Source organism: Mauremys reevesii, linkage group 2 (genome assembly GCF_016161935.1).
Source record: "Mauremys reevesii isolate NIE-2019 linkage group 2, ASM1616193v1, whole genome shotgun sequence".
NCBI lineage: Eukaryota > Metazoa > Chordata > Testudines > Geoemydidae > Mauremys > Mauremys reevesii.
This window is the reverse complement of record NC_052624.1, coordinates 212,695,801-212,721,165: the sequence shown is the minus strand read 5'-3', so window position 1 is coordinate 212,721,165 and position 25,365 is coordinate 212,695,801. Positions and strand designations below refer to the sequence as shown.

At 47.1% G+C, this 25,365-nt stretch overlaps 1 protein-coding gene across 8 annotated transcripts in view; it reads left to right on the top strand.

The window, feature by feature from the left end:
- The first annotated feature begins 441 nt into the window (after positions 1 to 441).
- LOC120396608 (opsin-5-like) overlaps positions 442 to 25,365 on the top strand; it is an 89,593-nt gene continuing 64,669 nt past the window's right edge. For 2 of the 8 annotated variants that reach the window (XM_039521609.1, XM_039521606.1), the window contains exon 1: positions 14,199 to 14,242. Coding sequence is in view for 1 of the 8 variants with exons in the window: in XM_039521610.1 (XP_039377544.1) it covers positions 14,420 to 14,455 (36 nt within the window). In the remaining 7 variants the exon portion in view is untranslated. The other 6 variants (XM_039521612.1, XM_039521604.1, XM_039521605.1 and 3 more) reach the window with 5 other exon arrangements.

The following is a 25,365-nucleotide window of genomic DNA, read 5'->3' as shown; positions in this document are numbered from 1 at the left end:
AGCGGCTGCCCTCGTTTCCTATTTAAATGGTACGATTTGGGTTTGGGAGTCTCCAGTTGCCAGGCTCCAGGTGCAGGATCTGGGTACAAGCGCTCGCCCGGGCTCTTGAATCCAGGATCTGGATCTTTTCGGGCTCAGCAGAAGCCGCTCTCGAGCCTGTATTTTGTCGGTCGCACTTCGGAGGCTGGAGCCGGACAAGCCGCAGGATCCGTCGGCCTCTGGGTGAACGCGGCGTTCGCGTCCCGCAGAGCGAAGCCTGAAAAGCCAGGCAGGGCGCAGGCACCGTCCGCTGCCGCCTTGCAAGCCGCGGGGGGCTTCTGAGTGTCAGCCCGGGGGCGGGGGGACAGAGCGGAAAACTCCCCCCCCCCCCAGCCTGCGCACGTCGCTCTGCTATAAGAGGAGTCCCCGAGACGGGGCGGAACGGACTGGGGTTGCCAGTGCCATGGCAAGTCCCCCCGCGCCAGCAGGAGCCGGGGAAGCGGAGGAGGGAGACGAAGAGGCGGAAAGTCCTTCAGTGGCTGCTCTGTGCGCCGCTGCCGGCGGCGTCCCTGCACGGCGGCCGCTGCCTTAGCCCCGGCGCTGAGGCAGGGGCTGGGACGGGCCCCGCCGCGTGCGCCCGCAGAGAGGATGTGGCGCCTCTAGCCAACTTCCCCCGGGCTGCGGCCAAGGTAGGTCCCGGCGCCTGGAGAGCGCCCGGCGGGCGGCTGGGGCCGGGCAGCGGGACCCCCGCTAACAGCCGCCGAGCAAGTGCAGCCACAGGAGCGGGAGTCCCGCATTGGCCGGGCTAGGAGCTGGGGACCCAGCCGGGCAGGGGAGGGTGCAAGCACCAGTTCTCCCCGGGGAGACCGGAGCGGCGGATGGCGGCGATTGTGACTGCACTTGCGGGACAGGGGAGAGGCTCTGGGGAGTGGATGGGTTAAGGGGATCCGCAGACTAAAGGGCACCCCGCAGGCTGCAGGGCACTCAAAGGCAACTGGCTAGATCAGGAGCGTTGTGCCTGGTCTCTCTTGCACTTCTCCAAGGACCCCGGGGCTGAGTCCCGGAGCGCTCTTTCTTGCTTGATCCCATACTGTATTGCTAACCTCAAGCTTGGCGGTTGCTCTTAGTTTGCAGCGTGTGAGGTTTTGAGAGAGCTTCCCTCTAATGCTGTTTGTTTACACTACAGAAGCAAAGGACAGTACCTCCTTGCCTGAATCACATCTAGTCTGGCCTGTCCTGTCCTGTCCTAATAGAGAGTTTTCGATTTCCTCCCCATGCCCCAAATTGCCCAGGCCCACTTGAGGACAGAGACCTAGCCTGAGAGACCAGGAAGATCTCGAGGTGTTAAAGAAATTAATTCTATATCTCTTATCTGTATTACTTCATTCAGCATTTCTGATCTACATTCGCAAGGGGAGATATGTGCCTTTATTTGGGTCTTTTGTTATTACCACACACATTCTCCAATCTTTTTTTGTCATTCTCAGCTTGGGGCTCAAATTTGTAAACTTGCATGTGTTAACTACTTGCAGCAGTAAAGTTAAGTATTTGTAGGGTCAGGCAGTTAGTCTGTAAACTCCTGGTTTGAAAAATGAATACCTATATCACTCTATGGGTATGGCTACACTTGAGAGTTGCAGCGCTAGTGGAGGCTTTCCAGTGCTGCAATTAGTAACTGTCCACACCTGCAGGGCACATCCAGCGCTGCAACTCCCTGGCTGCAGCGCTGGCCATATACCTGGCTCTGCATGGGGAATAAGCATTGCAGCGCTGGTTCTGCAGCACTGGTTGTAAAGTGTGGCCACACACCAGCGCTGTTATTGGCCTCCAGGGTATTAGGAGATATCCCAGAATGCTTTTAACTAAATTATTCCCTTTGTTTTGTTATGCAGCCTCTCTTTGTTTTGTTGCGAACACGGCTCCGGGAGCTGCTTATCTAAAAAAACAAACACAGCTCCTGTTTGCTGTGATCAATCTGTGAATGAGATATCCCCCTCCCTGCGTGATTCACAGGGGTTGAGTGTTTGCTTTTTGCTTGACCAGCAGCAAGAAAGGGAGTTGGCAGCTGCTTATCTGGTCTGCAGGCTTTTGCAGTTAAAGAGTAAGGGGTCGGAAAAAGTTTCTGATTTTGCAAGTCAGGGAGCTGATACACAGTGTTGGCTCCAAAAGTTCACTCTCTCTCTCTCCCCCGCTTCCTGTCACACTACACTCCACCCCACCCCCGTCTTTCATGGGCGCCAACTTATATGGGCTCCTGGGGCTTTAGCCCCAGGAATATTCACAGACAGAGGCTCTGCTCCAGCAATATTTGGAGCTAGGTTTCTCCCCTGCTCTGCGCTGCCGGCAGCCCAGAGCCCTTTAAATCCCAGCCGCCGCCGGGAGTCAGAGAGCTCTGGGCTGCCTGCAACCGCGGGCAGCCCAGAGCCCTCTGATTCCCGGCCGGGGCTGGGATTTAAAAGGCTCTGGGCTCCCCGCGGTTGCAGGCAGCTCAGAGCCCTCTGATTCCCGGCTGCGGCTGGGATTTAAAGGGCTCTGGGCTCCCTGCAGCCCAGAGCCCTCTGATTCCCGGCCGGGGCTGGGATTTAAAAGGCTCTGGGCTCCCCACCGCAGCGGGCAGCCCAGAGCCCTCTGATTCCCTGCCGCGGCTGGGATTTAAAGGGCTCTGGGCTCCCTGCAGTCCAGAGCCCTCTGATTCTCCGCCGCGGCTGGGATTTAAAGGGCTCTGGGCTCCCTGCCGCAGCGGGCAGCCCAGAGCCCTCTGATTCCCTGCCGCGGCTGGGATTTAAAGGGCTCTGGGCTCCCCGCCGCAGCGGGCAGCCCAGAGCCCTCTGATTCCCCGCTGCGGCTGGGATTTAAAAGGCTCTGGGCTCCCCGCGGTTGCAGGCGGCCCAGAGCCCTTTAAATCCCAGCCCCGGCTGGGATTTAAAAGGCTCTGGGCTCCCCGCGGTTGCAGGCGGCTCAGAGCCCTTTAAATCCCAGCCGCGGCTGAGATTTAAAGGGCTCTGGGCTCCCTGCAGTCCAGAGCCCTCTGATTCCCCGCCGCGGCTGGGATTTAAAAGGCTCTGGGCTCCCCGCGGTTGCAGGCAGCCCAGAGCCCTCTGATTCCCGGCTGCGGCTGGGATTTAAAAGGCTCTGAGCTCCCCGCGGTTGCAGGCAGCCCAGAGCCCTCTGATTCCCGGCTGCGGCTGGGATTTAAAAGGCTCTGGGCTCCCGCGGGTTGCAGGCAGCCCAGCCCCCTCCATCAGCAGCAGCTGAACTAAGCTGGGATTTAAAAGGCTCTGGGCTCCCCACGGTTGCAGGCAGCCCAGAGCCCTTTGAATCCCAGCCCCTGGCTGCTGATTGCCCCCTCCCCAGACCCCTGCCCCAACTGCCCCCCAGGACCTCCACCCCCTATCTAAGCACCACTGGTCCTTGTTCCCCGATTACCCCCTCCCGAGACCCCTGCCCCTAACTGCCCCTTGGGACCTCAGCCCCTATCTAAACCTCCCTTCTCCTTGTCCCCAGCTGCCCCTTTCTGAGACCCCACCCAACTTCCCCCAGGACCGCACCCCCTACCTGTCCCCTGATAAACCTCCTGGACTCCCATGCCTATCCAATTGCTGCCTGTCCCCTGACTGCCCCTTCGAATCTCTGCCCCGTCCAACCCCCCCTGCTCCTTTTCCCTTGACTGTCCCCCGGAACCCCGTACCTCTTCTCCAACCCCCAAACCACTTACTGTGCCACTCAGACCAGCGTGTCTGGCTCCGTGCAGCTCCAGACAGTTGCTGCCATGCTCCCCCATGGAGCCCACAGCCCTCTCCCACCCCCAGCACCTGCCTTCCGGATTTGAACACCTCAAAATTCAGGAGTGCTCAAGCTCGGTTTGGGCAGCTTTTACTTCATTTCTCCCAAATCAGTTTCCCCTGCAAGGTGCCAACTGAAGGTGTTGGAGAACAGAGAGATCAGGTGGCCTCCTAATGCCTGGAAAAGAGACAAAGGCCGGAGGAGGGAGTGTCAATGCCTGTGCGGACTTCTGGGAAGTGCACGGTGTGGAAGGGGATGCTGTGATGCTTTGGAACAACTCCATACAAAGCCAGTCAGGACTCTGGGGGAGCCTCCTCTCTCTGAGCAGACTGTCTCCAGGGCAAGAAGCTTACACCTTCCTGGGTCTGACCTCAGAGCATTCAGCATGCCCTTCCACGTCATGCACTTTCCAAAGTGAGTCTGCCCAGGCTGGTCCTGGGGCAACCAGAGGGCCCTGCACCCCAACTCCGTAGTCAGATGTGACTCTCAGCCAGCCAGTAAAACAGAAGGTTTATTAGATGACGGGAACACAGTTTAAACAGAGCTTGTTGGTACAGAAAACAGAACCCCTCTGTCAGGTCCATCTTGGGGGGTGGGGAGCCCAGAACCAAGTTCTGGGTCTCTCCCCATTTCCCCAGCCAGCTCCAAACTGACACTCCCTCCTCTGGCCTCTGTGTCTCTTCCGGACAAGGAGGCCACCTGATCTTTATCCCCAACACCTTCAGTTGGCATCTTGCAGGGGAAACTGAGGCACCCACACAGTATTCAGAGAAAATATTAAGAACATTCCCACTTCATCACAACAGGTGCAACAAAATATAATACTGTATACTGAAGTAGGCAAGTGCTGCTACTGACTTTCCACTTTTAATTGACCCTTGTAATCTTGTGGCACTGACGCGTTGTAGCTTCATTTTATATTGGCTTACAGGGCGGGAGTGGGGGGGCACCACCATTTTGGGCCCCACCAAAAATTATACAAACCTGCCGCCTATGCCGTCTTTTGAAAAGCACATTGCTGCCACTTGAACGCTGGGATAGCTGCCCATAATGCATCGCTCCCAACAGCGCTGCAAATGCTGCAAATGTGGCCACACTGCAGCGCTGGTAGCTGTGAGTGTGGCTACACACCAGCGCTGTCCCTGCACAGCTGGACGACCAGCGCTGTAACTCCCAGCGCGGCAACTCTCAAGTGTAGCCATACCCTATGAATAATAGATCTTTTGCAATACTTCATATGTATGTACAGTAACAGATGCCAACACTGAACCTTTTGGGCTGTAATTTCTGTGGGTTTCCTGTTCAGACATTGCCACCAGTTTTTACTGACTAAACATTGAGTAAAGTGTCATCCCTATACCCTTACTGACACATTTTACAATAGTAATATCGGAGCACTTTTAATCTTCCAAGGACAACCCTGAGGCTAAGTATTATCTCCATTTTACAAATGGGGAAATTAAAGAATATGACAGAACCAGATTAAAAAAAAATTGCAACAGACTTTTTTTGTGTCTATTAATAAACTAACAGTTCAATGTTTTTGTGGATTGCTTGTGAACATGCTCAGCAGGGACGGCTTCAGGCCCCTGGCTCCATGTGGGAGGTCCACTGGAGCTGCGGGACTGGCGATCAGCAGAGCGCCCCCCGCGGTGTGCCGCCGTGCTTGGGGCGGCGAAATGGCTAGAGCTGCTCCTGATGCTCAGCATTGCCTGCTCTCCTGAGTCTCACAATATTTGGTATTTTACTTCATGCTCTAGCTCTTGGATTCAAATTATTATGAGACTCTCAGTTCTCATTTAAAAAATAACCATAAATTCTAGCTCTTGTTATTTTGGTGAAAGGCTTGAAAACATGACTGCAACTGTCTCAAAAAACAAACAAAAAATAAGGCAAAGCAAGAACCCAGAATTGATTTTATTTTAGAATTTGATGACTTTTAAGTCAAGCTTTTGTTTTGTTTTTGTTTAAGGAGGGATGAACGTCATGATTTTTGAATGTTTGGTGTTTGTACTGATTTGTTCTCTTTGCAATTATTTGTACCTCTTCACAAACACATTTCAGCCTCTGATAAACTAAGAAATTGTTTGCTCGGATACTTCCTTGGATTATTTGATAACAAATTTTGAGATTTGATTTGTGGATTGATTGGGGAAATTTTTTTTTGTTCCCTCACTGAATGATCAAACCTTTATAAACTGCTTCTGTTGTGATCTAAATGTAACTTAGCTAAGAAACAAGTTTAATTTAGTGATTACATAAATCTCAGCTGCAAGCCCAAAACTTGCTCTTTTGTGAACAGTCGTACAAACAAAACTTTGCTCAGATAACTGTTCTTGAGGAAAAGAGTTGAAAGGGCACAAATACTGTGGAAGTGAAATTATTTGTCTACCTTTACAGCCCAATTTGATACTTAGCCTGTCATAGGTCTCACCCCCACTTGGAGCTGTTGGGTTCCAATGTGGGGACCTGCACTGGTTTCCCTCTAAACTAAAATCCTAGTTTAGATCTAGTAAAAGCTGCCACCACTCAATCAGGTATGTGGATTGAGACACAATCCTTCCCCAAAATCCTAGGGGATCCCAAGAGCCCCAAATCCATGGAGTTCTTATACCCAGGAGAAATAAACCATTCCCCCCTGCTTCCTCCCCACTCCCTTTTCCTAGGAGAGATACCAGGATTTAACTACAGAGGGATACCTCCCCCTCCCCTTTCCCTGAGAATCCACCCAAAGAAAGATCAACCAAGTCCTTAATAGAAAAGAATTTATTAAAGAATAAAAAGAAAAGTCACTGTCTCTGTAACCAAGATGGAACAATACAGGGTCTAAACTTATCACTCTGGAGAGAATTCCCCCTCCTTTCTTTCTCAGTAAAAGCAATCACAGTACAGACTTAAAGAAATTCTATAGCAAAACACAGAATTGCAAATACAGAAATAAAAGTATAAGAATACTAGTTCCTTGCTAATACTCACTAGCTTGAATAGAAGAATTTGTTGCAGAAACCTGGGAGGACTTGATTAAGATGTCTGGACTCTCTTAATTCCCAAGAGAGACTCCCCAAGAAACAAAGAACAGGGGGAAAAAAAAAAACCCTCCACAGGGATTTGAAAATATCTTGTCCCTGATTGGTCCTCTGGTCAGGTGTCCACAGGTACTGCTTGTTAACCCTTTACAGGTAGACAAAAACCTTAACCCTTAACTAACTGTTTATGACATAGCCACTCTGACAACATGCCCAAGTATCCTGTAAATAAGGGTATTGTGCAGCACTTCCAGTGTTGGAAGATCTGGCCTTCATGCAGTAAGAGCTATTCCATGTGTACTAAGCTTGCAGAGACATCACTGTTGCCCCTGCACTGAAGTGATCTCTGCAATGTCATCTACCAAAAGGAGACTGACACGGGCAGAGAATAGGTGCATTCTGTCTCCAACCTCGTTCTTCTCCGTCCTATGGTACTGTACGTTTCTGTATAGTGCTTGCCCCATCCTGGAAAAGTTCCTTCAAGTTCTAACTGAGCATAGCAGGCCCCCAGCTGCAGATAGTTGGTATAATTCATCCACAACCCACCAAGCAGAATTACCTGTGACATCAAGGGCACATGCATAGGTGGCCAGTGACCCGGCTGTTGGGGGAGGCTAGCTCCCGGCCCCTCTCCTTGTGCCTCAGGTCCCGTCCCTCCATCTCCGCTTCTCCTCCCTTTCCCACAGAGCTCCCCCAGCCCCGGAGCACCAGGTGGCCAAGTCCGGGTGGCAGGCTGTGCTGGAACAATTTTAATAGTGGGGGTGCTGAGAGTCATTGAACCAAATTGCAAACCCTGTATATAATAGAAACCACTTCAAGCCAGGGGGTGCGGCAGCACCCTCCGCACCTCTAGTTCTAGCACCTATGCCGGGCAGGCAGCACAGCCCCAGTGCCAGCTGCTTGGGGAGGCATAGCCTACCCCAGCTATGATACCCACCACCCATGGGCACACTTACTTTCCTATGGGAGGGTGTAATCTCCATGAGAAATGGCTCATAAAGAGAGTGTCTAAGCAGTGGATGAGTAAAGCTATGCCCATATGTCCACATTACAGTGTGCTCAGAGACAGCACAACCCTGACAAATCTGTTCTGCCACTTTTAGCTAGTTTGATTGCAATGCGGCTTGTACTCCAAAATGCTCTAGAAAAGTTATGATACCCAGGGAGATGCTGGTAGTAAATTCAACTTGTTTTTACATGTAGTAGACTAAGTAGAGCAACAGGTGGACCTGTTGAGTCACTTATGTTTTCTGAAATTACGGTTATAAGTTGCTATTTGCAGTGCATTAAGGCATACAATTTCCAGCACTGTAACAAAGGGTTCAGAGTAGTTGCCTGTCAAAGCATATTGACCTATTGGCAATTACATGCTGTAATAAGGCACAAACTGGCCCTTTATTATATACATCATACAGGGCAAGCATGGCCTGGTTTGGATTCCGGATAGAACAAGAGAATTCTGTAAGTAGTATTTATTTCCCTGTAGGCTTGGGAATTACAGTAATGCAAGATGGGAGAGGAGCTAGGTTATAAGGAACAGGAGTACTTGTGGCACCTTAGAGACTAACAAATTTATTTGAGCATAAGCTTTCGTGGACTACAGCCCACTTCATCAGATGCATGGAATGGAATATATAAGAGTGTGTGTGTGTGTGTACACACATACAGAGAAAATGCCATACCAGCTCTAAGAGGCTAATTTAATTAAGATGACCTGTTATCAGCAGGAAATAAACTTTTTTGTAGTGATGATCAAGATGGTCAATTACAGACAGTTGATGAGAGATGTAAGGATAGTTATCATAAGGAAATAGATTCAAGTAGTGTAATGACTCAGCCATTCCCAGTCTCTCTTCAAGCCAGAGTTAATGGTATCTAATTTGCAAATCAATTAAAGCTCAACCGTTTCTCACTGGAGTCTGTTTTTGAAGTCTTTCTGTTGCAAAATTGCCACCTTCAGGTCTGTTACTGAGTGGCCAGAGAGGTTGAAGTGTTCTCCTACTGGTTTTTGAGTGTTCTCAGATTTGTCTGTTTATACTTTTGCGTAGAGACTGTCTGGTTTGGCCAATGTACATGGCAGAGGGGCATTGCTGGCACATGATTGTTATAAGGGGCAGCCTCTTCTCAGTATGGAATGAGATCTGGACGACCTGCTGCTGCACTGAAGAAAGCAGATCTGGTGTGGGGCTCTCCACAATTAGAGCCGGAGAAGCACTATCCAAAGAAGGATGTGAAAAAGTTTGTGAGGAGGTGGGCTATAGAAGGGCCCTATAAGAAGTGAAACAAGGAGAGAAATGCCTGAGGCAATATGGCTCTGCGGTGGACTGGAGGCCCAGTGTTGGTGCTGCTCCTTATTTAGGGGCCCCAGGCTGCAACTTTTGGGGAGGGCAGGAAAAAGTTCATCTCCCTCCCCCTCCTGCCCTGCAATGACAACAGAGGAGGACTAAGTCTGGCCCTAGGGAAGGACTCGATTTGTTGAGTCCTGGGAGGTTAAGGTACTGTGTCAGCAGGGTAAGGCTATTTTGCCTAGAAAGGAGGAAGGGTTATTGAGCCCTAGAAGGGCAAAGGACTGTTTCAGTATGGACACTTGTTTGCCTTGGAGTTGGAAGGGGAGGACTTTATAGTTTAAACTGCCAGCCCAGAGACGGAGGGCTAGTCCCAGCTTTTCCACTGACTGCGGTTAATAGATCTTATTATGAGCCATTCAGGTACCTTGCAGAGTAACTATCATTACAAATTGAAAAACTTGTGCAAGCTCTCAGGTCACTTCCCAGGGAGCCGGGAATAGCCCCGCTGTCTAATAGAACAGTGCCAAGTCTCAACCACTTTGTCTCTCAGCCATTTGGAAGGAGCAGGCCAAATCACAGGCCGCTTTAACCTGTGTGCTAATGCCATGTAGCTAGAGCATAGAGAAAGATTCATGACTCTGCTACTTCTGTGCTAGGAAATCTGGTTAGTTAGCTCCAGCAGAGAGGTCCCTCGTACAGTCTCTGCTGATGACCCGATGAGGGGCACTGTTACATTTGACTCTGCTGTGTGTAATCACTAGAAAAGCCACAATCTTCTTCCAGCTTCAATAACAGAAACCAAGAATCCTGATGCTCCTCATTCTACTGCTGTCTCTCTCAACCTCTTTTTATAATCCACTGATGTATATGTTATCTATCTCCATGGTCTGTTCCACACAGAGCATAATAGCTTGCTTTTTCTCCCCCACTTAGACCTGCCACAAAAGTAGTAGAAATGATCTTTGCTGTCTGTTTGAAGGTTGTGGTTTTAAACCCTGCTGATGAGCCTTGGGAGGGGGCAGGCAGGGAAATGGGTATATGTATAAAATTTAGTTCAAGGTCTCAGGAGTAATAGCTGGAATATTGCAACATTGTATTTAGAAATGAATGTGGATGTTGTGCTAATAATTGTTTTGCTGTTGTATTTTCAGTGTTTGTAGTCATCAAGAAGAGCAGTGATACTATCAACTCTTGTGATACTTCCCCAAAAAAAGTCACAATATTTGGTCTTTAAGAAAGACTCAGCTGCTGGAGTCAGGTGATTAATAAAAAAAAAAGTGAAATTGGAGTCTCATGTAAAGTAAGTTGCTAGCCCTCAAGACATGGAGAAAAGCCAGAAAACATGACCTGAGAGTACCCCAAAGACTCTAAGTCTAGAAGACCAATAACAAGAACCCTATATATATATATTTATATAAAATAAATTTTTATATGATATAATATAATTCCCCCCCCCCAAGGCCTGAGTTTTCATTTATGAATGTCTGGGATTGGCAATGTTAGACAGGATGTGGCACTTTCTGTGGATTATGTCTGAAACTGAGAGAACAGCGGGAGATTTTGCTGAGCCCAGAGGCTGCAAAACCCTGTGTCAACTCCAGAAAGGTCAGAGCTTGTTTTAATAAACCTGTATTTCAAGAAAGCAATCCCATTCTCTAAGGAGTAACTCTGGCACGTAGGGAAACTTGACGCCTCCAAGCCCTGCTAATGAGCAATTGAGGCTGTCACCTGTAGGTCACCAATTTGAATCCTGCCCAGCGTAGCAGGAATTAAAAGTTGTTCCTGTCTAATGGATGTTTAGTGATTGCCATATAAGAGGAGTTTGGGTCCTGGTTCCACCACCCACATCACAAGCTCACCACCATACTTTGCCCTAGAATGTGCAAGCTTTTTGGAAAGAGTCCAGGAATCTTTTATACAGTGCTGAACACAATGGAGCCTTAGTCTCAAATGTATCCTCATGCAAGAGCTCCTGCATCAGGGACCAAAATCACATGCATTAAAATCAAATGAATTAAGCTTGAGAGAGTTGGCAACACTGTTGTTGGGCTAACCGCATGACTTGGGTGGGGTGGGGTGGGGTGGGGTGGGGTGGGGGTTGACTCATGATTTTTGAAGTTTGAGACCAGCAATATTGGGAAATTGTAGGTCTTTAGTACTCCTGGAAAATGAGGCCCCATGCAAGCTTGGTCAACCCATGAGCAGCTCAACTTTCCTGTGGATGACCTTAACTTTTCTGCTACTAAGTTGCAAGAGGGGTGTGTGTGTGTGTGTGTGAGAGAGAGAGAGAGAGAGATTGGGGCTTCATTTTATTTTGTTTATTGAATATGAAGTATTGCTTATTTTTCCTCCACAGATTTAGAGCAATACACAGTGGCTTTCCTCCAGACTCCCTACTACAATATCTAATTGGGTCTTCAGTGGTTTGCTAAAGGATGATCCAGAAGTCAGTACTAGGATTAGAATTTGGGAGGTTACATGTATGAGTACTAGGCTCTAACCCTTCACTGCTGTGCCCTCGAAATTCAGGCCTGTGCAGAGCCAGCACTATGCCCCTCTTAAGTTCTTAAAACAGACCTCAAGTGGGAGTATAGTGTGCAGCCTCTTGAGGAGTGAATTTTGTCCTTAAGACCTTTTAATTGAGCCTGGATTGCATGGGTCATGGCAGCCAAGGTCTCAACCGATATAATATAATTACCTTCTGAAATCTTACCTAGTGGCTCATATTTATACTGGAGAGAGGAAGCCCTTCTCAAAGTCAATAAAATACTTTCAATATAGAAATGAATGAATCCCTTTTAGATGCATCTTGTTGAAAAAGTGCATTCTATTAAAACAGAACTCAAGACAACAGAATCTGGATATGGTTAGTTTCCATTGAAATCATCTTCCTGCTGACTTCAACAGGAGTTGGATTGGGCCTTAAGCATGAGAGAACATTTGGAAAGACTTGAGGAAAAGTAAACTGATTAGTTCTGATCTTTTCCTTTCTCTTTTCGGTTCTGTAATCAATCAAGACATAAGGAAGAAATGGAGGGGAAAGCAGGAAATGTCTAGAGAAATGGAGGCCTTGGGGAACCTTGAGGGGAAAAATCCCACAAAGGATGAAATCCTGTCTCCATTGAAGTCAATGTCAAAATGGCCATTGACTTCAAGGGGGGCCCAGGATTTCACTGAACCAGTTGTCGATAATATTACGGGATGACTTTTTTTTTTCTTCAAAACCAGTCACTTAAATTGCATCCACAAAGGGCTGGATTATGCACTTGTGTATATGTAATTGAGGAAGCATAGTATTTAATGGGCAGCTTGGTGTGCATACATATATGCAATTTCATCCACTTTATGGTTTGATGGTGAAATATTTGATTTATTACAATGAAGATTTGGGCAACATAAGGTAAATTTTCAGGCCAATGTGCAGAAAACTAGGTCAGTAATTCTTATTCGTGTATTGCTGAAAATGTATTTGTATAATATTTGAGTTATTGTAGGTTTGCAGACAAGCTTCCTGCCATGTACTTTAGGGTCTACTTATAGCCCCCTGTTTAGGATCAATAAATGATGTATTTAGAGTACTGACAGTTGCCACTGATGACAAACAGGTTTAAAGCCACTTTGCCAGTATCTTGTGGAGATTAGGAACTGTCACAAAGATATCACTTGAGATACAGAAATTGCTCTCTGAAGTCCTTAGAGATAACAACTTATTGATATAGTATTCTAAGATTTGATTTTTAGAGTAGCCATAAGGTGCAAATGCATACAAATAAACCACAAAGAGCTCAGTTTTTATGGTTTGCATTAATTCTTCTACTTGCCTAATTTTTTTTTATACCCATTTTCCCTTTATTATAAATTCACTGGCTTTGCTCACCAGACTTTCCTTTTTTTGGTGAACTACCCACTGGGCTATATAAGCCATAAGGTGTTGGCAGAGCTGTGTGCTTAAACAGGAAAGTCAACAGTTTATGCCCTTTTGATTTTTCATCTGTTTTCTGCTCTGGCTGTGCATTGCTCATTCAGTTTTCATGAGATTTTTGTCCCATCTGCTTCCCTGTATGCTGCATAACTCATGTTGGTGGGGCTTTCTGATCTGCATTCCTACCAAACAGGACTGGTGTTCAAGCAATATTGGCATCTTTTGATTCACATTTTTTTCCCACCCAAAAAGTATGACTTGTGCTGAGCTTCCCATCAAAACAGCTTTTCTACCCAGCAATTTGTTTATCCTATCTTTAGGATGTCCACCACCACATTCCCAGTTGGCAAGACACTTCCATGTTAATACAATTTGCTGTAATACCTCTTTCAGAGATCTTGTAGCTCAAGTGGTAGAGGCTTGCCTTTTGGAGCTGAAGGACCAAGGTTCTAATCCTAGCTCCTAAACTGTGTGTGAGACTTGTATATAGCTGTGGCTATTACATATACATTTATTACAACCAAAGATTATCACAGTTGGGCCCTATGCTCCCTTCCATTATGCAACATGGGGGGAACAGAGGCTCTAAAATCTCAAGAAATGGAGCAAAGAGTGGTGCATACAGAGTACACAGGGTTAGGTGGTATAACGTGCTGCCACTACTGTGTAGTTACCAACATGGAGGGAATGGTGGCATTATGCAACTGGAGCTCTGCGTTTAATGGAGAGTATGGCTGGCTGGTCAGAGGAACTGAAAAAAAAATACTATACAGAACAGCTATTCCTCACTTCCGGTGTGGCAAAAAACACACACATTTCCTTACACCGTGTTCACATGAATGCACCTGTCTTTGGAGGAAAACAGCAGCACAGCAACTGAGCCAGACAGTCATGATGCCAGGGCTGGGGCAGAGATCATGCTAAACTTTGTTCTTTTGGGATGGCAAAGTATTCTCTGGAGATCTCAGGTCACTGTGTATTTGTAACAGGGTGCTGGCTTAAGAGGCACTGAACCAGTCCCTGTTAGCTCTGAACCTGCTAGCATAGCTCCCATCAAGGGGAACTGGCGGGACCTGGCAGGGTGTGGCTTATTAAAGGAGCCTGAGAGCAATCACCTGTGAGCCTGCAGAGAGGAAGGCCTATAAAGCTAGTAGGAAGGAGGGGAAACAGGAAAGTGAGGAGTGAAGGCCTGTTGTTCCTAGCTGCTGTAAGAGCAAGCTGTTCCCTAAGGGGCTACCTGACTGGTATTGAATTGTATATAGCTGTATATATGTGGTGGTGGGAAAATACTGGGAAATAAAAGGGCACTGGTGTGTGAAAGAGTGGTCTCCAGCGAATTGTAGATGAGTGCTTCGTTGCTCGTGGTACAAGTATTCCAGAACACACTTCAGCCTGTCTCATGATCTCCAGGGCATGATGTGATGGTTATTTGGGCAGAAGAAAGCACCAAAGTTCAAGTATGCTTTTCCCTTCTGCAGGTTTTTTTTTAACCTGGAGAGGTCTATGCAAGGGCTAGAGAGAATTATCATCCTTGAAGAGATGCTAAAGAAATGTCAGAGCCCATGTGTCCTATTGTTTGTTTTTTGCAAAACCTCTCTGTACATCAGTGTGAGGTATTGCATTAACCCTTAACTATCTGTTTATGACCTCTTTTACCTGTAAAGGGTTAAGAAGTTCACCTAGCCTAGCTGACACCTGACCAGAGGAACCAATGGGGGAACAAGATGTTTCAAAAGGAAGGAGGGAAGTTTTCCTTTATTTAGAGTTTCAGTTTCAGCCAGAGTGAAAAAGATCAAGGAACCAGCCTCTTATCAGAGTAGTAAGTTTTAGAAAGGGATAAATAGGTTTATGTTTATTTTCTTTGTAACTTGTCTTGGTACCATTAAGGGAATTATCAAATTTGGGTATTCTTGTGTATATTAAGATTTTTGCCCAGGGGAACATCCTCTGTGTTTTGAATCTGTTGTCTGTGAGAGTAGCTGGTATTCTAATCTCTCCCAGAGGGTTTTCTTTTACCTTTCTTTTCTTTAATTAAAAGCCTTCTTTTTAAATACCTGATTGATTTCCCCCCCCTTGTTTTTAGATCCAAGGGGGTTGGATCTGGATCCACTGGGAGTTGGTGGGAGAAAGGAGGGGGGATGGTTAATTTCTCCTTGTTTTAAGATCCAAGGGGGTTGGATCTGTGTTCACCAGGAAATTGGTGAAGTCTCTCAAGACTACCCAGGGAAGAAAAGTAGTGCTTGTGATTGGTGGCAGCAAAACCAGATCTCAGCTGGTAATTAAGCTTAGAAGTGTCCATTCAGGTCCCCACATCTGGACCCTAAAGTTCAGAGTGGGGAAGGAACCTTAACAGGTGTCCTTGCAGCCAATGAAGAAAGAAGAGAACATTGTGTGAGTTATGACCCCATCTTGTTGAACTGTGCCTGTCTGTAGGTGCCTAAGACCATCAGATATTTGTAAAATTTCACAGAAAGTGTGTGTGGGGGGTCTTTTCTTTGCCCTAACAAAAATTAAAAAAAAAATTAATTTCAGTGGGTGGGCAAAGGTTTGGGATGTTAATGAATGTCATGCCATCTAGTGGACATAAGAAAAATGGAATATCTAAAGTTCTAGAGGTAATGACAAGTCTGTCTATTCACACGTACGTGGCCTGAAGTAGCAGGATTTGAACACTAATGTTTTTATGGTGGTGTTTGGACCTAACTTAACAACATGACTTAATGCCAGAAGATCCACCTGAATACCCCTCTCCATGAATTACCTTATGCTCTGTTTCTCTTTGCTTTTTGTATAGTGGAATCAGAACCTTTAATTTTTTTTTGTTTGTTATTGGGACATCATGTTGCCATGGCTGTTGATACTTAGTAACATAACACTGCCCCATATTTGCTGTGAGACCGCCTCTGTCTTGCTGCTGTGAGAATAGCGACCTGCCTTTGTACGCAGACCTCTTCAACCACCTGCCAGCTCACCTGTCTTCTGGATACCCTTCATGGTCATTTAGACTACCACAGGATATGACAGTGGAACCTGTTCAGCACAACAAGTGGTTAGTGATGACAGCTGTTAATCACTCTCTTGTTACAGACCCAACCATCTGTTCACCAAGTTTTGATCTGTGGTCATCTCTGAACTAGTTTTGAACAGGACCAGGCAACTGTATGGCCAGTCTCTTTAGATGAGCTTGTTCTAATGACTTGCGATACAGCTAGAGTCAACTTCACTCTGTCACTTATCACTTGGGGCAGTAGATGGCATGCATATTCCTATTTTGGCACTGGACCACTTTGTAAGGGAGTACATTAATAGAAAGGGATACTTCTCTATGGTATTGCAGGCACTTGTGGATCACTGTTAGTGTTTCACAGACAACAAGGCAGGGTGGTCTAGGAAGGTGCATGACACACACATCTTCAGAAACACTGGTCTGTTCAGAATAGGGTGACCAGATGTCCTGATTTTATAGGGACAGTCCTGATTTTTGGGTCTTTTTCTTATATAGGCTCCTACCCCCCTGTCCCGATTTTTCACACTTGCTATCTGGTCACCCTAGTTCAGAAAGATACAATCAGGCACTTTCTTTCCTGACCAGAAGATTACAGTGGGGGATGTTGAAATGCCATAGTGATTCTGGAAGACCCAGTATATTCCTTGCTCCCGTGGCTCATGAAGCCATACACGGGAGACCTGGACAGCAGCAAGGAGCATTTCAACCATAGGCTCAGAAGGTGCAGGATGACCGTGGAATGTGTGTTTGGCAGATTAAAAAGGTACGCTCAAGATGCCTTTATGGTTGGTTAGACCTCAGTGAGGAAAATAGTCCCATGGTCATTGCCACCTGTTGTACAGTGCATAACATTTGTGAATCTCAGGTTTGCTCACGGTTAGAGCACTGAGGCAGATAACTTGGTGGCTGATTTTGAGCAGCCTGACCAAAAAAAATAAATTCTACAACATGGGGGAAAAATGTGCAGAGTCTTTCAAGAGAAAACAGAAGTTTCTGTAGTAATTCCAGTGGGTACACAAGCAGGGTGTTCAGGTCTATCAATTTTTACAGTCACTATAAAGATCTTCCTATAAGATCTGATCGTATGCTGCTGGAGTTGAGGGAATTCCCTCAGTAACATTATTGGGAGTAGAATTGAAGTTACGGTCAGTAACTCTCTCTCTTTAGAGACTGCTTGGCTCCCAACATCATAAAACCAAGGGGAAAAATGAGGCTCAGTCAAGGTACACAGAGGCTTTGGGATCAGATCCCTGTATAAGTCAACGAAATTATGCAATTTTGAATGTGAGGAAAGTACTACTGGGTCTTACTGTATGGGGTGGGGTGGGGAAGGAACTGTTTTAAGTTGTTATAACAATGTCTTCGCTCAGATCCACTAGGCACAAATAAATGCTCTTTGAAAGCTAAATTTCAGTGGAAAGTTCAGAGTTTATTTTTCAAACTCTTTTGGGAAGGTAGTAGGGAAAAGGATGCAGAGCTTTTCTCTCTGGCTTTCACCCTGTTACACTGTACCTCGGGGGTACACCTTGCACTGCTATGTTCATCCTTATGATATGATTGCTTGGTATCCAATGCAAAGTTTGTCATGTAAGATGTCTTCGGAAGGCTCATGATGCACTGAGCATTGTTATAGTAAGGTTATGTTATAGGGTGTAATTTCATGTATATAGTTATGAGGCTGAAAATGTGTCCTCATGGCTTAAAACAAGCCCAGGCAAAACTCTCCAAGAGCAGAGGGGTAGTTCACACCTCATCAGGGCACACGTCCCAAGCACGCGCTTGGTGTGCTGAGGCCTGGAGCCACCCCTGAGTGTACGCCGTGTCCTGTGAAAGAGTATTAGTCTTGCCACTGCTGCGGAGCATTGTGTTCCCAAGGAATGCTGCATTCTGGCTAAGTCAGCCAAAATTCCTTCAGCAGCACCCAATGCCGTGCAGGACCTCCATGCCACCCTCAAGGAAGGCTGCAGCTCAAAAGCCACAATCTGACCCCGATGAGTAGAAATTCTGTGACACTCACAAAGAGCTGCCAATCACGTGGCCTTATGGGTATCAGGCTGGAATAGAATACAGTAGAACATGTATTAGCAATGCTATGCTGCTGATGTTATCTTGTTCCAGGTACAGTTAAGTCCTTACAGAGTAGCTTCATGTGGCTGAAAAAACTCCATACTGTGATCATTTATTAATTATATTACAGTAGCATTTAGGGGCCCTAGCTGAGATCATGACCGCCGCCCCCTTGTTCTAGGCTCTGTACAAACACCTTGTAAGAAACAGCCCCTGCCACAGAGTGTGCAACCTAAATAGACAAGACAGACAAAGGGCAGGGGAAAGTTACTACTGTTATCCCCATTTTACTGAGGGGGGAAACTGAGGCCCAAAGTTTAGGTGACTTGCCCAAGATCACACAGGAAGTCTGTGGCAGAGTTAGGAATTAAGCTCAGTTCTCCTGAATCACAATCCAATGTCTTAACCATAACACCATGCCTCTATGGGATAAGACACCCCTAAGCCTGTCGAGGTTTTAACTCTATCAGAGTTCAGCTTGTAAGGAGAGAGGGAGGGAGGGGTTTGGATCTGTTGGGACAGGTCAGGCTCCTCACCAGACTCGGAGTCAGAGCTGCAGCTGAAGAGCTCTTGTTGCAGCTTGTGTGTGTGTGTGTGTGTGTGTGTGTGCAAGGGTGGCTGTAGGTTGCTTCAGTGGTTTCCCAGTCCTGGGCCAATCTGCACCAAAATGGTCTCCCACACAACTAAGTGGTCTTCATGCTCCTCTGAATGCAGCTTTTTTTATTTTATGTGATTTTTTTGCCTGAAGGGGCCACCATAGTTGCCAATGATCACAGGAGTATAGTAGAGTCCTGGCCATCCCCCTCCACCCCCATTCCCCTGCTGCAGCCATATAGGGAACCGAGTGTTGTAAATGCTGCTATTGCTGCTCTTTGTCCACCTGAAGGTCTCTCTCTATTGCTGGGATCTTTCGGTTAAACCGCACTTGCACCTAGGGAATGGTCCACAGCTTTCCTAATGCATTGCTGGCCCCTACTGTGTGTAATCCTATTAAAAAAAAGGGTGGTTGCAAAATTTACTTCACCACCAGACAACAACAGACACATGTAAGGCATGAAGAAAAAGGACCCATTTTGGAACAAGGGCATGTTTAGGTTTGTGTCTCTAGGTGCTACCATAAATGCAAACTCCAGCTGTATAATGAAACCCAGCAAGGCTCTTTTCTCCTCTGCAGTAGCCACAGTGAAATGTAAATGAAATAAAAGTGGAGCAAGAAACTACCCAGAATGATTCTGATGAAAAGGAAAAACATGTTTTTGCCTATTGCAGTATCCCACAGAGAGCAGAGAAATTAGATATGGTGCTAGTGGGGGAAAAAAACAAGCTGATTAACCTTAAATGCAGGGCAGACAAACCATTTTGGAGAAAATAGATTTGTGCACATGGAAAAAATCAGCTGTAACTGGAGAGATGCTCTCAATGGTAGCAGTCCTGGAGAGGCCTTGCTTTACAAGGCAGCTGTGGCTACATTTGCAACAGTAGCTATATGGCAAACACTCGCCAAACCATTCCATTTTTTTGCCAGGCAAGGTTAATTCAATATGTTGTTGCTTGAGCCTAAACTGCTTTGTTAGCTTTTATGAATGTCCTTGTTATCTCCCCGCATTGCTGTTGAATGAGCAGGCGTGCAGTGGTGAGCAACCTCTGCTGATAAATAACGATTCGATGTCCAGTAAAAGTGGAGGGAGTGGGTTGGGGGACATTGCATGATTTTTGTTTCCTCATGCAAATAAGGCTGCTGTTATGAACTTGAATAGTATGAGTTGTTCATGGGCAGTACGTATACTGCCAAAGCCAACACCACTCACCTCTGGATGTTTTTTGTGTGTGTGATGCTTGCAAACGGAAAGTGTACCAGGGCATTTCATAGTTCTGTCCTTTTAGTCACGGACCTGTTGTTCATCACAAAGTTAATAAATAAAATGCCAAGTGAACTGCAAACCAGAGCTGCCCCCCCGCACCAAAAATATGGCACCCCCCAGACATGAAAGTCTGCCACAAATTTTTCACAGTAGTCGTCTCTGCTTTTCTGTCAGTCAGAGGCAGTGGGAAATGGAAGTATGGCGTAACCAGGGGCGGCTCTAGGCACCAGCAAACCAAGCTGGTGCCTGGGGCGGCCCTTTCCCAGGGGGGCGGCAGCCTGGGCCGGTGGACCTGCCGCAGTCATGCCTGCGGGAGGTCCACCGGAGCCGCGGATGACTGGACCTGCCGCAGGCATGACTGCGGAGGGGGCGCTCGTCCCGCGGCTCGGCTGGACCTCCCGCAGGCTGGGAGGGGAGTGGGGGCTAGTGGTTACAGCGGGTGGGGGCTGGGAGCCGCCGGACCCGCGAACCGTCCGCAGCCGTGCCCGCGGAAGGTCCGCTGTTCCCGCGGCTCCGGTGGTGCTCCCGCAGTCATGCCTGCGGCAGGTCCGCTCGTCCCGGGGCTCCGGTGGACCTGCCGCGGGAGCTCAACCGGAGCCGCGGGAAGAGGGGACCAGCCGCGGGACCGAGGAAGGGCGGCGCAGCACACCGCGCTGCCTGGGGCAGCCTGATTCCTAGAGCCACCCCTGGGCGTAACCATTGAATTTGAGCACTCCGTATCTACACTAATTACTTAGCACATTCCTTTATTTACTATTTAACAGTGAAGGTCAGGGTTATTCCTTTTTAGACCTCTTGTTAGTGAGTTCACTCAGTTTCCAGTTTTTGGTGAACTTCTCACCCCAGCTCTGGCCCCTTTACACTGCATAAAAGGGTTGGAGTGGTGTAAAGGGGCCCTAAAAATTCTGTATCCATCCGGCAGATAAAACAGTGCAGGCACTGTGGCAGATATCCATCACGTTGCCTTCTGCAGACATCTCACAAAGCTTGGTGTAAGGGGCTTGCCATGGGCAGGGTTGACAGACATCTGGTTTTCGATTGGAATGCCTGGTCAAAAACAGACCCTGGCAGCTCCGGTCGGCACTACCAACCAGACCGTTAAAAGTCCGGTCGGCGGCGCAGCAGGGACGTGGGGCGAAGGCAGGCTCCCTGCCTGCCCTAGCTCCATGCAGCTCCCAGAAGCAGCCACCAGGTCCCTGCGGCCCCTAGGCGCATGAGCAGCCAGGGAGGCTTTGCGCGCTACCCGTGCCCCCGAGTGCTGGCTCCACAGCTCACATTGGCCAGGAACCGCAACCAATGGGAGCTGTGGGCAGGGCCGGCTCCAGACCCCAGCACGCCAAGCGCGTGCTTGGGGTGGCATTTTGCCGGTAGGGCGGCAGCCGGCTCCGGCAGACCTTCCGCAGTCATGCCTGCGGGAGGTCTACTGGAGCTGCGGGACCAGTGGACCTCCCGCAGGCATGACTGCGGAGGGTCCGCTGGTACCGCGGCTTCGGTGGACCTCCCGCAGGCATGACTGCGGAGGGTTCGCTGACCCCGCAGGCATGCCAGCGGATGCTCCACCGGAGCCGCGGGACCAGCGGAACCTCTGCAGGCATGTCTGCAAGAGGTCCCCCGGATCCGCGGGACCGGTGACCACCAGAGCGCGCCCCGCGGCGCGCCGCCCTGCTTGGGGCAGCGGGATTCCTAGAGCTGCCCCTGGCTGTGGGGGTGTGAGAGCAGATGTGAGGGCAGCCCGTGGAGCCTCCCTGGCTGCTCATGTGTCTAAAGGCTGCAGGGACCTGGTGGCTGCTTCCTGGGAGCTGCGGTAAGCGCTGCTGGGACCCCTTATCTGCTCTTGCACCCCAACCCCCTGCCCCAGCCTGGAGTCCCCTCCTGCACCCAAACTCCCTCCCAGAGCCTGCTTCCTGCAACCCCCCCAGCCCAGAGCCCACTCGTGCATCCAAGCCCTTCATCCCTGGCCCCAGCCGGAGCCTTCACTTCCCCTGTACCCCAACTCCCTGTCCCAGGCTGGAGCCCTCTCCCGTACCCCAGGCCCCTCATCCCCAGCCTCACCCCAGAGCCTGCACCCCCTAGCCAGAGCCCTCATCCCCCTCCTGCAGAGGTAGGAAACATCATCACCACAGTGATGAATCCAAAACAAAAAGACAGAGTAGATAGACATTATCCAAAATGTTCTGGGAACATCCGAAAACATCCTGATTAGATTAGGATCTAAACTCATGCAGGGAAGTGCTGGGCCAAGACTTTAAAAAATAGAAGCCTAAGTTATTCTCCTAAGTCTATATTTAAGCACTTAAGTCACTTGATTTTTTTTTTTTTCAAGGAGGATGGGCAGGGAATAAAAAACGGACCACCCGCAGCTTGCATTGAATTGAGAACAGTACATTTTATAATTTAGTTATAGGTGATGCAGGTCGTGAGACCTACAGTTAAGGCTGCCAGACTCTTTCCACTCTAAGACCTTTATTTTCTATTGCTTACAGCCATTTGGGCTAAAATTTTCCAGTCCAGGGTGTCTGCCTCATGCTGCTTCTATCTTTTGTTGTCATTCCCACCGGTGTAAAATAGATATAAAATGCTCCCATGCTTATTTTACACCCACTTCTCTCTTAGTCTACACCAGGGGTTGGCAACCTTTCAGAAGTGGTGTGCTGAGTCTTCCTTTATTCACTCTAATTTAAGGTTTCACTTGCCAGTAATACATTTTAACGTTTTTAGAAGGTCTCTTTCTATAAGTCTATAATATATAACTAAACTATTGTTGTATGTAAAGTAAATAAGGCTTTTAAAATATTTAAGAAGCTTCATTTAAAATTAAATTAAAATGCAGAGCCCCTCAGACCAGTGGTCAGGACCCGGGCAGTGTGAGTGCCACTGAAAATCAGCTTGAGTGCCCCCTTCGGCACAAGTGCCATAGGTTGCCTACCCCTGGTCTATACAGAGGCTAATGACATCCTCGGGTGCAAAGCAGTGGAGAATCAACCTTGATATGTCTGAGATCTATGAAGGCAATAAACATGGAACCTCCCAATGCTATTTTTAGAGTCACTCTTCAGAAAAGGAATGGCACCTTGAGCATGAGAGGCCCTAGCCTATTAGCATATGCAAATGTGAGGCAATCTTTTAGATTTCTAAATGCTGGAATACTTTTTCTCATTTGATACCAATGTGCTTTTTCTGGCAGCAGACTCCTGTAAGACCCTCTCTTGTCAGCACCGTACGTTTATTTAGGCTCTAAACCTTCACATTTCATTACGAAGGTCAGTGGATTCCGTAGAAGCTGACAGAATCTTTCTGGTAGAGTTGCTGATTTCCTCGATGAGGGATGAATCAATGCAGAGAGCCTCTAATTTGCAGAATAGGAACATTTCCATGTAATTTAGGGGGTAAGTAAAACATCTTTCTTTTTCAAAGCATAACCCAGATGGGTATGCACACCTTAGCATTGATTTTGTGCGAACCAAGTTCTATTACCTCATTCAAAGCTTCATTATGGCATCTGGCTTTTCAAAGCTGGCATTACCTTCCACATCAAATTTCTTCTTTTTAGCTTTTTAATATCCTCTTCCGTTGTAATTTCTTTCCCATTAGGGCACACACCTGTGTTTTGGATTAAAGTGAAATTTGTTTAGGGTTAAATGATACTTTTGCCTGGGGTGCCTGAGTGAGAACTTCTGACAATCTTAAGAGTTTCAGACCTGTATCTGACATGCTTGGAGTATGACTGTTAAGCTTTCCTTTGCTTTCTGAACATTTTACTTTTATTATGGAGCATGACATTTACTGGTGTTGCATGGTTGTGAGGAATTAATCATCATGAAATAAATTGCCCATCTGAAAGGAGAAGATCATTGAAAATATTTCATTATGGCAGCATACTATACAGGATGATGTACTTTGAAGCTGTTTGCTAGTTTTTAGTCATGAAGCATTACCTTAAATCTCTGCTACTGCTTCAAAATGGCTTTCACTTTGTAAAGCCGTTTTGGCTATAACCTGTATAAGCTTTTTGTATCACTGGTTCTATGGAAATGTATTTGCATGAAAACTGGACTTTGTTCCTAAAAAGGTTCAGCCGCCTCTGTGCAAAGAGCATGTAGCTCAATACCTAAGACAGGTGCCCTGTATGGATGTGGTATGTCTAGGCCACCATCAACGCTCTGTCGGGGAGGAGGGAGTGTTCTGGGAAGACAGGTGAGAAGGTAGTGAAATTGCATCACAACAATCTTGCTGTGTGTTGTCTTTTAGACCCTTAAATTCAGAGTTGGTATAAGTGTGTGCAGTAGATCTGGGTGAAAATTTTTGGCTGCATTTTTTTTGGCAAAAAAATGCAGATTTGGGTCAGCTGAAACATACCATGAACCAGTATCAATTTTGCCAAATAGTTTTGGTTGAAAAACTCCATACATTCTGGAAAAAATCAAATTTTTCATTTAGACTTTTCATTTAAACATTTCCTTCCATTTTATTAAAAATTGTTTTAAAAAGCTCAATTGAAACAAAACACTTTGACCTGAAACTAATATTTTGCCACTTTCCAGTTTACCAAAAAAATTCATTTTGTGTTGACCCAAAATAAATGTTTTCGGAATGGCCAGCAAGCCAAAAAATCGATTATTTGCATTGCTGTAGTGTACAGCTCTGCTCAAGTCAGATAGTGTCTTTAGTGGACTTGCCCCCATTTACACCTATGGATTTTCCCCCATGTGACCATTGCTTATGTGTTGAGTACTTGGATGTAGGCTTCTAATCCATAGCCACTTCCCTCATGCAGTAGGTAGCTGTGGTTCCTCTGGCTGCACTTTATACAGCAAGGCTTCAAGTGTAAACAGTGGCATTTGCAATTTGGTCTATTGTGCATCGTATCCTGGGGTCCTGACCACACTCGCAGAGTTCTGTGCACTTGATGATTATGTAGTAGGAGATGTGGAGCATGGCATGTACTTACTTTCCTGTGTAGCATAACAAAGCACAGAACAGAGAGTCATTTACATTTCCATACGGTCAGGCATTTGGGCCTATAGGCACCATTGTGTTAGGGTTTTCTTTGAAAAATATACTTTGGTTTATGTTTAATGTATGTGCCTGGATAAATGGACTCCTGCTATCCTCCAAAGGTGGAAAAAACACAAGTACATATTGTCTTCCTGAGTCTATTGATAACTTGAAGGTTATGGACAAAGTGAAGGACTCTCTGCAGGTGTCCACAACAGCCTAGTGGTTCTTATTCTATAATCATTGTTAGTCATTTTGTTGATAGTGGATTTATATACAGAGTTTCAAACTGTTCACTCAGAAAGTACAATTATTTTAGCTATTAATGTATAGTAGATCAGTTTTCATTAGTGCTGGGGTGAGAATTTGGGTGCCCACGGACTGCACTAGAATTCTTATTTAGTGGTGTTTTATGTGGTTGAAATCCATTAACAAG